This window comes from Carettochelys insculpta, chromosome 1 (assembly GCF_033958435.1).
Source record: "Carettochelys insculpta isolate YL-2023 chromosome 1, ASM3395843v1, whole genome shotgun sequence".
Taxonomy (NCBI): Eukaryota; Metazoa; Chordata; order Testudines; family Carettochelyidae; genus Carettochelys; species Carettochelys insculpta.
Genome location: NC_134137.1, coordinates 235,059,207 through 235,071,810, shown reverse-complemented (window position 1 = coordinate 235,071,810; position 12,604 = coordinate 235,059,207). Strand labels below are relative to the sequence as shown.

Genomic DNA, 12,604 nt, shown 5'->3' with positions numbered 1-12,604 from the left:
AGAAGACTGATGCACACTGTGGGCGCCAGCCTGGGTGCAGCAGAAGCCCCAGACTGTGAACCAAAAGGACTGAGACCCAGGCAGGTGTCCACATGCTCATGGACATCCAAGAAGTTGTTGCCACCAAGGGCAGCACAAGCAGAGGAACATGAAGGGCCCAAAGATGCCCAGACTATGGCCAAAGGGAGTGTCATAAGAAGTAGCCCGATGTGTGTCAGGGGGATGGAGATTTGCCAATATCTCTGCTGTTGCCAGCGTGATTCTGTTGCATCCCCCTGACGCAGTGGCAATTAAACTCACCTCGGAGAAGGCCCTGAGCTGGGAACTGGTGGAGGAGTGAGGGCCCGAGTTCCCCTGCCCTGTGCTGTCTTCACCCAAAGGAGTGGCCCATTCTCCCGTCTGGCCATTAGGCCACAAAGCCTCACTGAGAAGAACAGGCATATTGACTCTGGTCATTGGGCAGAGAGGAAATTGGTGCCTACGATTCTCCCCGCTCCACAACTCTCTTTAACCGTCCCTCACCCACAGACACATACCCTGTGGTGGCTCATCTTTGTCTCTTTGATTTGAACCCTGGAAACTGCACAATTCACCTGGAAAGAAAAACTTCCACTGCTGGGCAGAATTTCAGACAGGATTTAATAAGAAAGAGGCACAAATTCAAGCTGAAGAAATTGCAGGGATGAAAAAGCAGGAAATTGCCATCCTGTCCAATCACAGGGAAGTTATACATGAAATCTGTGAACCTTTTTCCTCACCCATTTGTATTTCCTACAACTTCACACAAATCCTATACAAACACCTGCTTTGTCGAGCTACCAGGCAGGGTCTGTATCTGGGCTACCAAGCCACAGGGAGCATTTCCAAGAGAAAGAGGAAAAGCTTTTCCATAATTTTATGGTTATTTGATCCTGTCAAATGGATCAGAAACTGATTCCCCAGAGTCGCCGTGTCCCACATCATCATAACTCGTCTCTCCAGGAGGCAGGAGTGGGGCTTTGTTCTTCATCCCAGAGACATCTTCATTCCTTAGGAAGTGCAGACTGCAATCTGAAAATGCCAAGGGAGACCACACAGTCAGTGGATTTCTCATGGCTGCCTGGTAAAGATAGAGTCCACTTTCTCATCAAGTTAGAAAATGTTCCCACTCCAGTTGTCTGATTGGGTCCCTGACAAGTTCTCATTCATCATCTTTATGCTGTCCCGTGAATAAACATTCGGTTTTACGATGACCAACTAGCAAGCTCTCACTTCACGTACAAAAACCTAGAAACAAGAACAAAATGGAGGGGAGTTTTTGGCCAAGGACTATGGGCAAAGCCCAGCTTTTGCAGGGAACATCATGGGTTCTTTCAAATCACAGCAAGGACTCCATTTTCCCAGTCACCACAGCAGACCCTGAAGTCTCGTCCTTCAGGAAATAGAGAGAGGGAGAGTTTTTCTCACAGGCACTGGTTTAGCCAGGGCTGTTCCCTTGCTGTCGCCCACAAGTCTAGCCACTACATTCTGTAGAAACACTGAGAAGAGTAAACTCACCTGTCTGTGAATCCCTGTTTCTGTCATTCTCCCCACTGTCTTCCTCACTATTCTGCCCCAAACCAGGGTCATCTCCATGGTGAGGAACTTCTCTGGCATCATCATACCCATGCCCTGGGGCATCTGCAGGCAGGGCAGGAGTTTCTGGTGGGAAGATGGGAAGTAAATAAGAGGGTACTCACAGTAAAGACAGAAATAAACTCCAAGCTGCAGATGCACCACCCGACTGGTGCCTCGGGATCTCTCAGCACTCAGATGCTACCCTCAAGGTGGTGAGAAAGCCTGCTGCTTAGGGTGGACCTGGTGTCTAGTTTTTGAGCAGAACACCTAGTTGAAAAGGTGCCCTGGCAGTTCTGGTCTGCACAGCTGACTGGGCCATTAAAAGTCCAATTGGTGCAGGGCTGGCAAGCTCCCTACCTAGCTCGGCAAGGTTCCCTGGAGGCAGTCACAAGCCCTTCAGCTCCTTGGCAGAGGAATGGCCTGAGAGGATCTGCAGATGCTGACCTCTCCCTAAGTGCTCGATCTGCCTCACCCATTGCCTGGGAACAGTGGCCAAGGGCGCACAGAGTCTCCAAGTCACACCTCCACCTAGGATTTGAGGGAATGTCTCCACTTTGGCGGCGCTGCCAGAGGTAAGCACGGCCTGGACTTCTCACCTCCTCCCTTGCACCAGCCCTGAGCCCACTTCTGCACCCAAACTTGCTCTTAGAAGTTGCGCCCCAACCTCCTGCCTCAGCCCAGAGCCCATATCCCCTCACGCACTCCCACCCCCTGTCTCAGCATGGAGCCCCCTCCAACACTCTGAAACTCTCAGACCCCCCCTCACTCTAGAGGCCCCTATTACAGTATCACAAACTCTTCAGCCCCAGCATCAGTGCAGCAGAAAAGGACCTGGGGATTCCAGTGGGTAAGAAGCTGGATATGAGTCAACACTGCACCCTTGAATCCAAGAGGTCTAGGAGCATATTGGGGTTCATTAGGAGGAGCATTTCCAGCATAGCTCCAGCATTGGTGAGGCCACATCTGGAGTACTGGGTCCAGTTCTGGGACCTCCAGTATAGAAAGGATGTGGACACATTAGAATAGGTCCAGCAGAGGGCAATGAAAATGATTAGGGGCTGGAGTATGTAACTTATGAGGAGAGGATGCAGGATTTGGGCTTATTTAGTTTCCAGAATGGAAGAGTGAGGGGTGATTTGGTAGCAGCATGAAAGCAGGGGAGTCATCTAACGAGGATGGAGAAAAGCTATTCTCAGTATCGACAGATATCAGAACAAGCAGCAATGGTCTGAAGTTACAGAGGGAGAGAGAGAGATTGGATATAAGGAAAAACTATTTCACCAGGAGGATGGTGAAGCACTGGAATGCCTTACCTAGAGGGGTGGTGGAGTCTCCATCCTTAGAGGTTATTAAGTCCCCACTTGACAAAGTCCTGTCTGGGATGAGTGAGTTAGTATTGAGCCTGCTTTAGGCAGGGGGCTGGACTCACTGACCTCCTGAGGTCCCTTCCAGCCCTAATATTCGATGATTCAGTGATCAGATCAGAGTTCACACGCCCGGCTAAAGTCCCACCTGCATGCACACCTCTGCCCCAGCCCCGGATCCCCTACCAAACCCTGAACTCCTTATTTCTCGCCCCATCCGAAAACCTGCATTTCAAGTTAGAGCCCTCAGCACCTCCTACATCCCAACCCCAGTTCATGGCAGTGAGGGTCACAGGACTAAGGGTGTCCATGGACATGGGCAGCTCCTGAGCTAACTGCTCCTTCTCTCCCTGAAATAGGTCCCTGTCATGTCCTCGGGCACCACATACATCCTTACCCCTGGGCCTGCACATGGATCTTGGACTGCACCTGGTCCTCAACCCCAGCGCTAGACTGATCGACAATGCAGGTGGGTGAACTTTGTGGTTTTCTTAAGCAACCACCTATTGGGTCTTTGGGAAATACAGGAGCTGAATTCACTGCTCACCTGGGCCGTTTGGAGTCTGAGGCACCCTGTTCATGGCAGGCTCCTCTGCGTTGTCATAATCTGCCAGGGAAACTCCCCCTGGAACTGCAAACACCATACTCAGCCAGTGGCACCAACAGATTCTCTTCAGGGCAGGTGGCTCTTATAACCAGAACTGTTTATCCTGGCAAGCGTCAGGGCCAGACGAGGAAAAATGGCACCCTGAGAGAACGCGTATTGTGGCACACTTGAGGGTGTGCCAAAATACAAGTTTACCCAGGGTGCCATTTTCCCTACATCACTACTGGCCCCCATGAACTCCTGCGGCTCCCCTCTCCATCGCTTCTTGGCCCTACTGCCTCTCACAGGGTTTAATTTGAATGAAGAACATACCAGATGCTAAAGCTCAGCCCTGACACAAATTAAACACTGGCAGGGCAGCCGCAAACTGGCGGGTGCTGGCCAAGCACCCAAGTCTAAGGGGAATGCCACTGCCCACAGCAGCACAGAAGTACGGGGTGGCACAGCACATGGTGTATTGCCACCCTTCTGTGCTGCTGCTGTGACTGGTGCTACCTGATGGTCTGGCATGTGGTTCATGGAGCGTTTCCTGCTTTCACATGGGGGCTGCATCTTGCCAGAGCCTATGGCCCTCCTGCAACTTTCTGGCCACTCCTGGCTCACTGATGTTGCCCTTTCAGATGAGGGGTGCAGCGAGGCAGTAAACTATGATTGCAGGGACAATATAGGTACCAGAAAACAGTAAGGCTACCTCTATGCTAGAGGGGTTTTTCGAAAAAGCTGGGCCTTTAATGAAAAAAAAAAAAAACCCTGCAAAGTGTTGACACACAAAATGCGCTCTTCCAATAATAAATCAATTGAAAACTTCACTTCTTCTGGTGGCCGTCTTCCACTCCCGGATGAGGGAGAGCGCCTTCTTCCGAAAGATTCTTTTGAAAAAAAAGCACATGTACATGCTCTGGGGGCCCTTTTATCAGTCCTCCAGGCATCCTCATCACTATCGGAGATCTATGCCTCCTGCCCTGGCTGCTTTAAAGGTGCAGGGAGCTCCCCAGACCCTGTGGCAGGAAGCTGAGAGTGGAGGCTGCCATGTGACAACCCCCACCCCCAGGAGCCCCCAAGGGAGCTGGCCAAGGGGTCTCAGAGCCCACCCAGACTACCAACTGTTGGGTACCCTCATGGATCGAGCCTGAGCTCCAGGACCTCCTGGGCCTGGGGCACAATGAGGACATCCTATGGAAGACCATAGGCAAGAGGCGGACTGGCCCCACTTATGCCCAGCTTGCCATCAGCTTGGCGGCCTGGGCACACCCCACTGGGTCACAGGAGCAGGTCCACTCCAAAGTGAAAGAACTGGGGCAGGGGTATGTCAGAGCCAGGGACGTGATCAGGGCAGGACCGACCACCTGGCCCTACTGCAAGGAGCTGCACAGCCTTCTTGGGGGTAAGGACAGCTCCCCCCCCCAACACCCTCTTTGATAGCACAGCGAAGGAGCCCCCTGTGGTGATGGAGCCAGACAGGGAGGTGGAGGAGGGTCAGCCAGGCCCATGGAGCAGGACAACCCAGCCGGAGCTGGAGCCGAGCTGCCATCATTCTAGGACTCCAGTGATGGGATCCTTGTGATCACCATGGCCTGGGTGCCTCCAGCAAGTACCCCATGCATCACACACCCTGGGGCATGGGGGGTAGGGGGCTGTCCATCCCTGCCATGGTTGGAAGCAGGTCAGCCACATGGCTGAGACCCCCAGCCCAAACACACCCCGGAAGGCTGCAGCTCCCAGCTCACACACGTGCCCACAAATGAGAGTCAGCACCCATTTTTGCGGATAGCTCAGTGAGACACACCTGTCGGGGAGGGGGCTGGGGGGGGATGCCCAGACTGCGCCCAGCACATGCCCCACCCATGCAGGGACCCCTTAGTGCCTGGGATCCCCCAGGACTGCTGGCCCATCAGACAGTGGGGTGAGGGGGCTGCTGCCCATGGAGGTGGGCGGCAGGGCCCTTGGGATGTGGTGTGGGACTGACATACCGGCTTTCTCTCCCCTTCCATCCTTACAGCTGTGCTGTCTGAGGGCCACACAAGCCCTAGCACACCACGAGGGCCAGCCAGCCCCAGCCACGTCATTTGGCTGGGAAGCCTGGGAGCGGTGGCCGAGAGGGGCTGGTCACCCCCTCCAGCGCCTGGATGGGCCTGCATCTGGAGGGCATGTTGTCGCGCCATGGCCTCTGCCTACGTGCCTACACAGTTGCCCTCCACCACCAGAACGAGCTGGCAGGGCGGAGGCTGTGGGTGGAGAAGGTGGACCTGGTGCGGAGGTGGGAGGCTTGGGCCAAGCTCATGACCCACCTCAGGGCAATCAGTGGGATCCTCAGGGAGCAACTAGCCAAGTCTCCCACCCCTGCCACCTCCCTTATCCCCCTGCTGCCTCCCTGCTGCCCTGCTCCCACCCAAACTCCCCCAGCCATCATGATGGGCTTTGCCTGGAGGCTGATGGCCACAGTGGGTGCCACCTTGCCAGCCCCTCCACCCCCAACCTCATACCCCCACCTCCTGCTGCTATCTCTCTGCCCTGTCTCTCCTTCCCCCCCAGCTGAGCCCACAGCACCCCTCCCATGATCGTATCTCCCCATGATCGCAGTCCCAAGAGTGACCCCAAACCCCGGGCAGGAGGAGATCTTGAGGCTGCCATGGCTCACAGCCTCCCACCCCCTTGGAGGTGTTAGGTCCTCCCACCTGTATCCCAAACCACCATCCAGATTCAGATGCCCCCACCACCTCTCAAGCCCGACCAATGTATATAGTTACCACCCCCCACCATCGCCACAGTAAATAGTTATTAGCACCTGAGTCCAGGTGTGCACACTTTTAATATATAAGGCAACACCTCCTCCCTGTTTACCCTGCCTGTCCTTGCTGAGTGAGCTGTACTCTTCTACACCAATATTTCAGTCAGGTGTATTATCCCGCCAAGTCTCTGTGTACATATTATGTCACAGTTGTATTTATTTATTAGGACTTCAAGTTCTCCCTGCTTATTACCCACACTTTTTAATTTGTATATAGGCATCGAAGATATTGATTTGCTTTTGCCTCCCACTTCTGCCTACTTCCTCTTTCTTCTCTGTCCTTGACCCCTTCCATTTCCAACCCAACTTCCAGGTCTCCAGGTTTTTTACTTACCTGTGGGCTTTGGTCACCTGTCCTCATCAAACCTAGTTTAATGCCTTCCTCACTAGGTTAGCTAGTCTGGATCCAAATACAGTTTTCCCACTCTTGGAATAGCATCCCGTGTGAAGCCCAAGAGCTCCTGGAGACACCATCCTCACAGCCAGGCATTCACCTCCAACATGCACCTGCGTCTTCCTGGGCCCCCACTTTTGACAGGAAGGATTGAGGAGAACACCACCTGCACTCCCAGCTCCTTCACTCGTACTCTCAGAGCCCTGTAATCATGCTTGATCTGCTCAAGGTTACACCTTGCAGTATCATTCATGCCAAAATTGATGATTAGCATGAGTTAGTCATCAGAAGGCTGGATAATGCTCGACAATGCCTCCGTGACATCTTGGATACAGGCTCCTGGCAGGCAGCCTACCTCCCAAGGAAACATGTCAGGAGGACAGATGTGTGACTCCGTCCCCCTCAGAAGAGAGTCTCTGACCACCATTATTCTATATTTCTTCCTCTTAGCGGTAGCAACAGATCTACCAGCCTTGGGGGTACAAGGTTTTTCTTCTGCTGTGAGGGGTGATTCCTAATCTCCTGTATCCAGAACAGCACAATGGTTTCCCAGTACCAGGATAGGAGGGTTGGGAGCAGGAGTGGAGCAGTGCCTGCAGCCAGAAGTGACCAGCTGCCAGTGTCCCCCCTGAGCCACCATCTCCTCCACCAATGGTGGGTCAGTAGTCTTTTGCAGAGGGACAGCTACCTCAGCCTTAGCTCTCTCCACATGAACACTGCCCAGGAAATGCTGATGGATTTGGATACTCCTAAGCCTAACCAGCTCTTCATGCTGCTCTCTCTCCTTCTTCCTGAGAGAGTCCACCAGAAGATGCTTTCCCCATGGGATGGCCCCCCGGCCTGGACTTCAGTAAGTGGGAATTTCAAGTCACGGTCCCTGCAAAACCATATTGGGGTCTGGGTAGATGTGTCCCCAGTCAGGAGGTCTGTCTGACGACAGGCGCAGGTGGAGGAGACAGGAGCAATGCTGGCACAGGTGTTGAGGGTCTTCCTAACCATAGTGGAATCCCCTCTCTCACACTCCCTTATCAAGCTCCCTCTTAAAACTCCTGTCATCAGCCTCCTGTCCACTTTGCTCCCCTGGTCACTCTGCCACTGGCTGTTTAAAGCCTGCATACCTAGGTCAGGCCTTCCCCCTCTTTAGCCACACAGGGGAAGGCTGATCCTGAGGCTGATCAAGGGCAATCAAGGGAACAAAGGATCTGTCCTTCCCAGACACACAATTCCAACTGCTGCAGTAACTGACACTGAAATTGCCTGCAATCAGAACTCAACATTCAAATTCTAAACAGTCAGGCAAACTCACCCTCACCAAGTGCTGGAACCCTCACCGGACAACCTCTTCAGTGGAGGGATATCTTTTCCTCGCTCTTAAACGCCCCCGTTTGCAGCCCCCTGGTCCCTTCACTCCTCTTCTCCAAGTGCTTCCAAATGGATTCCTCAAGAATCCCCTCCATGATTTTCCCAGGGATTGAGGTGAGGGTGACTCATCCTAAATTCCCCAGATTTTCCTTCTTCCCTTTTTCAAATATGGGCACTACATTTGCTTTTTTTCCCAGTCACTGGGGATCTCAGGTCATACTGAATTTTCAGAAATAATGGCTAATGGCTCTGCAATTGTATTAGCCAACTCACTCAGCACCCTTACATGCATTAGATCCAGCCCATGGATTTGTATGTCCAGCTTTTCTAAATAGTTCTTAAACTGTCCTTTCTCCAATGAAGGAGAGAGATATGGGTAAAGTGATTTTGATGAGTCATATGTAAATGACATTTCTATAGGAATGCTTTACTCCAGAAGTCAACTGACTCCAGTGGATTTGTGTTGCACCTGAAATTAGGTGCATAGTTTATAAAGTATTACAGAAACATTCTGATAAATCGCTATTATCAATCTAAATTATGCAATGTAAATCCTGAATATTTGGAGGTGCTCTGGATTAAAAATGGCATAACTAATATTTAACCTGGTCCCAGAATAGAATAGTTAGTAAGAGGTTTGTACTCTTGTGTCCAGCTTTGGAAACAAGAAGCTATACAGCCATGTTAAAGTTCCTCTCTGGCATCCCTAATTTGGTATTCAAGTTTATAGAGGAGACCAGGCCAGACATTCCACTGCCTTGTTCAGTTACTTGGATCTATGCAAAGCAGGTAGAAATTGTTTTTACGCTTACCCTGGCCATGTTTGTTCAGTCATTTGCTTAAACTTAAGTCAAATGGAAGGCACTGGAGAATAAGGTTCATGATACTGGGCACTTCTGCATCTAGTAAAGCATCACAGTGATTTTTTATAGAAAATTAAAAATTGCAGAGTGACTCAGATCCTACAAGCAATCAGGAATATCATCCCTGATGTGACCACAGCTGATCTGGTGTCTAACTATTGTAACTTTGTTCTCACCCACAATTATTTCTGATTTGGGGACAACTTATATCTCCAGATTAGTGGCACTGCTATCAGCACTTGCATGGCCCCACAATATGCTAATATATTTATAGCTGACTTGGAACAATGATTCCTCAGCTCTGAGCCCCTATTATCCCTCCTCCACTTATGATACACCGATGACATCTTTATCATTTGGATCCGTGGTAAAGAGACTCTAGAAGAATTCAACAGAGACTTTTACAATCTGCACCCCACCATCAACTTATGCCTTGACCACTCCACACGAGAGAGACATTTCCTGAACACTACAGTACAAATCAATGATGGCCTGATCAATACCACACTCTACTGGAAACCCACTGACCACTATACTTACCTACACACTTAGAGCTTCCATCCTGCACGCACAACACGATCCATCGTTTACAGTCAAGCCCTTAGGTACAATCACATCTGCTCTGATCCTACTGACAGAGACCAAAAGCTACAAAATGTCTACCAAATCTGCATAAAGCTGAACTACCCACTGGGAGAAGTTAAAAAAAAAATCAACAGGGCCAGACGAATACCCAGAAAACAACTAATCCAAGATAGTCCCAAAAGAGCCAATAACAGAACATCACTGGTCATTCCCTACAGGCCCCAACTCAAACCACTGCAACACATCTTTTAAAGACCTGCAACCTATCCTAAATCTTGATGCCCCACACCAGAAGGCCCTAGGTGACAGGCCTGTTCTCTCCTATAGACAACCTCCCAGCCTTATGAGGATTCTCACTAGCAACCACCAGATATACCACAATACTAATCCTGGAACTTTTCCTTGCAACAAGCCCCATTGCCAACTTTGTCCACATCTCTATTCTGGAGATACCATCACTTGACCTAACCATATTAATCACAGAATCACAGACACGTTCGCCTGTTCCTCAACTAACATCCCATATGCTATCATGTGTCAACAATGCACACACACCATGTATATAGGACAGACTGCAAACACTCTTCAACAAAGAATGAACAGACACAAAACAGACATCAAAAAACTCCAAACACACAAATCTGTCAGCCACCACTATAATGGAGTAGGCCATTCCATTAATGACCTGAAAGTCTATGTTTTACTGAAAAAGAACTTTAACAGCCATTTACAGAGGGAATGCTGAGAACTGTCATTAATATTTAAATTCAACACATTAACATGTGGTTTGAACCAGGACAGCAATTACCTGGCCCATTATAAGGATTCATTTACATATTTTGTTTTAACTAACTCTTAACTTTCCCACCCCACATCTTCCTCCTGCCACCCCTCCGCTCTTCTGATTTGCTAATCTTGATAACAATTTTTCTGATTTGTCAACCACGATAACTTATTTTGGACCTCTGTGCTTTATATATTGAGTCTGTTCTGGTATGACTATGATCTGGAGAAGTGGGTCTGTCCCATGAAAGCTCATCACCTAATAAATTATTTAGTTAGTCTTTAAAGTGCTACTGGAGTGCTTTTTCGTTTAGATAGAATACAGACTGACATGGCTATCTCTCTGTTATGACTCCGATCCTGAGCTTCACTGCACTGATGCAAAACTGGGAGTGACTCCCAAATTGTAGGAAAGTTCAGTCCCCTTGCTTTGAAATTATTCTATTCAAATACACCATGGAAGGAGAGCAAACCCCACTTGTTACATTTCTAATGCTCCTCGTTATGAAGACCAAACGAGGCAGTGTGAGAGAACACATGCTGCCGCTTCAAGAGCTTGTCTCACAGTCACCTGTAGGAACTCTCCTTCAGGCACCTCAGCAGCTCTGGCTTGCCCTTGTTGAGTTTTGTCCCCACAAACACCCTGCTGTGCAGAGAGGTTCAAGAGTAGAGGAGCAGGGGACACCTAAGATCAGTGGTACCCCTCCACTGCTCCTCTTCAGAGCAGACAGGAAGCTCCAAGGAGCAGCTGCAGAACAGCCCAGCTGCTCAAATTTAAGGCAGCAGGCAGAAGCTGTGGAGGTGCAAATCTCAGCAGAAGAGGAGGGAGAGGGGATCCCTAGCTGTGGAGGTGTTCCACATGGGCAGTGGGGGAACCTGCTGCTTATTACAGCAAGCTACCCTGTATGCTGCACTGCCCATACGTCACCCCTGCTCTGCCCAGGGGCTTCTCCCTCATCGCTGTCTCCTTCTCTCAGCTAACCCCTTCCAGCCAAATCTCTGAACTCAAATGTAACAAATAACATTTGAAAAAAAAGACACACACACACACACTCTTCTATAATTTCTTTCTAAAGAAACTAGAGCATGTTTTCTACTGCATCCCAGATTGTGAAGAGTGGACATACAGAAAGTACCTAATTAAAAACACTAAGCTGGGGAATAAAAAATGTCAGTCACAGGTGTTTTTATATAAACAGAAGATTTTTAGATTTTTTTTGCAAAAATTTTTCAATAAGGACAAGTCAGTTCTGTTGAATACAGCATTAGGTATTTTGGAATACATGATGCAGCCCTTATCTGTTGCACATTTTCTTCACCAGTATTTCTAAGCTGATTTTCTTAGTGCTGTCAAGAGGTTAAAAAAATAAGTGCAATTAATCATACAATTAATTGTGCTGTTAAACAATTTTTTTTTAAATAAACCTTATGGTGGTAGAGAAAGAAAAAAACTTGAAAATGGGAACCCTAAGGGACCAGAACCCAGAAAACAAACAGAACCCAAGTTTTATTTTTCTACAGCTCACCTGATTTGCAAATAAAAACTCCCAGTGTTTGAATGCTTGGGGGTAGCAATACGGTAGACGGTACAGCATGCAATGTTGCCCAATGGCACAGAATTTCCTATAAGTGCTAGTTCTGCAATGAACTCTGATAACATAGACTCATGCAGAGTCTTAGGATGGGAAAAAGGCATCCAAAAAAGCCATTCTCATGACAGGACGAGGATTTATTTGGCATTGTGCCTCCAGCAAAGGCCACTTTCTGACACAAGAAAGTGAACCAGCCAACACGAACCTGGCCCATGTTTGGGGACAGGAGTAAGAGAAATTCCCACCTGCGACCTGGGAGCTGTCAGCTTGTGACCTGAAGCATAACATTCCATTATCCCTCATTACAAAAGATACTGGTATGCTTCAGGCCTTTTGAAAAATTTAATCACAACCTTTAAGTTTATTGAGAGCTCTCTCTAGCTCCCTAGACAATATATTGTAACTTCACCAAAGTAATCACAAGCCAACAGTTTTCTGAGAGTTAAGTCTCGCAACTCCATCTTTTCCCCTTCTGCCTGTCCAGCAGCACCTAGTAAATTACTTTCCAGTCAACACAAACTTTTTGTTATGGGTGGTAAAGCATAGCTGGGCTAAGCAAACCTGCTGCAATAAGGGCTTGCAAAATTTGAATTTAAATGATGTAAGGGAATTCAAAGCAATCTCTGCTGCACTAGTTTACTCTGCTTTGGATTACAACAGCCTCAGGCAC

At 49.2% G+C, this 12,604-nt stretch overlaps 1 protein-coding gene across 1 annotated transcript in view; it reads right to left on the bottom strand.

The window, feature by feature from the left end:
* Positions 1-620: 620 nt before the first annotated feature.
* The window catches only part of LOC142013990 (scavenger receptor cysteine-rich domain-containing protein DMBT1-like), a 98,013-nt gene continuing 86,029 nt past the window's right edge, over positions 621-12,604 (bottom strand). The window contains exons 16-17 of the mRNA XM_074996020.1: positions 1,537-1,680; positions 621-1,050 (exon numbers count right to left, since the gene is read on the bottom strand). Of these exons, the coding sequence (XP_074852121.1) occupies positions 902-1,050; positions 1,537-1,680 (293 nt within the window). The 3' untranslated portion in view covers positions 621-901. The remainder of the gene's footprint in view (positions 1,051-1,536; positions 1,681-12,604) is intronic.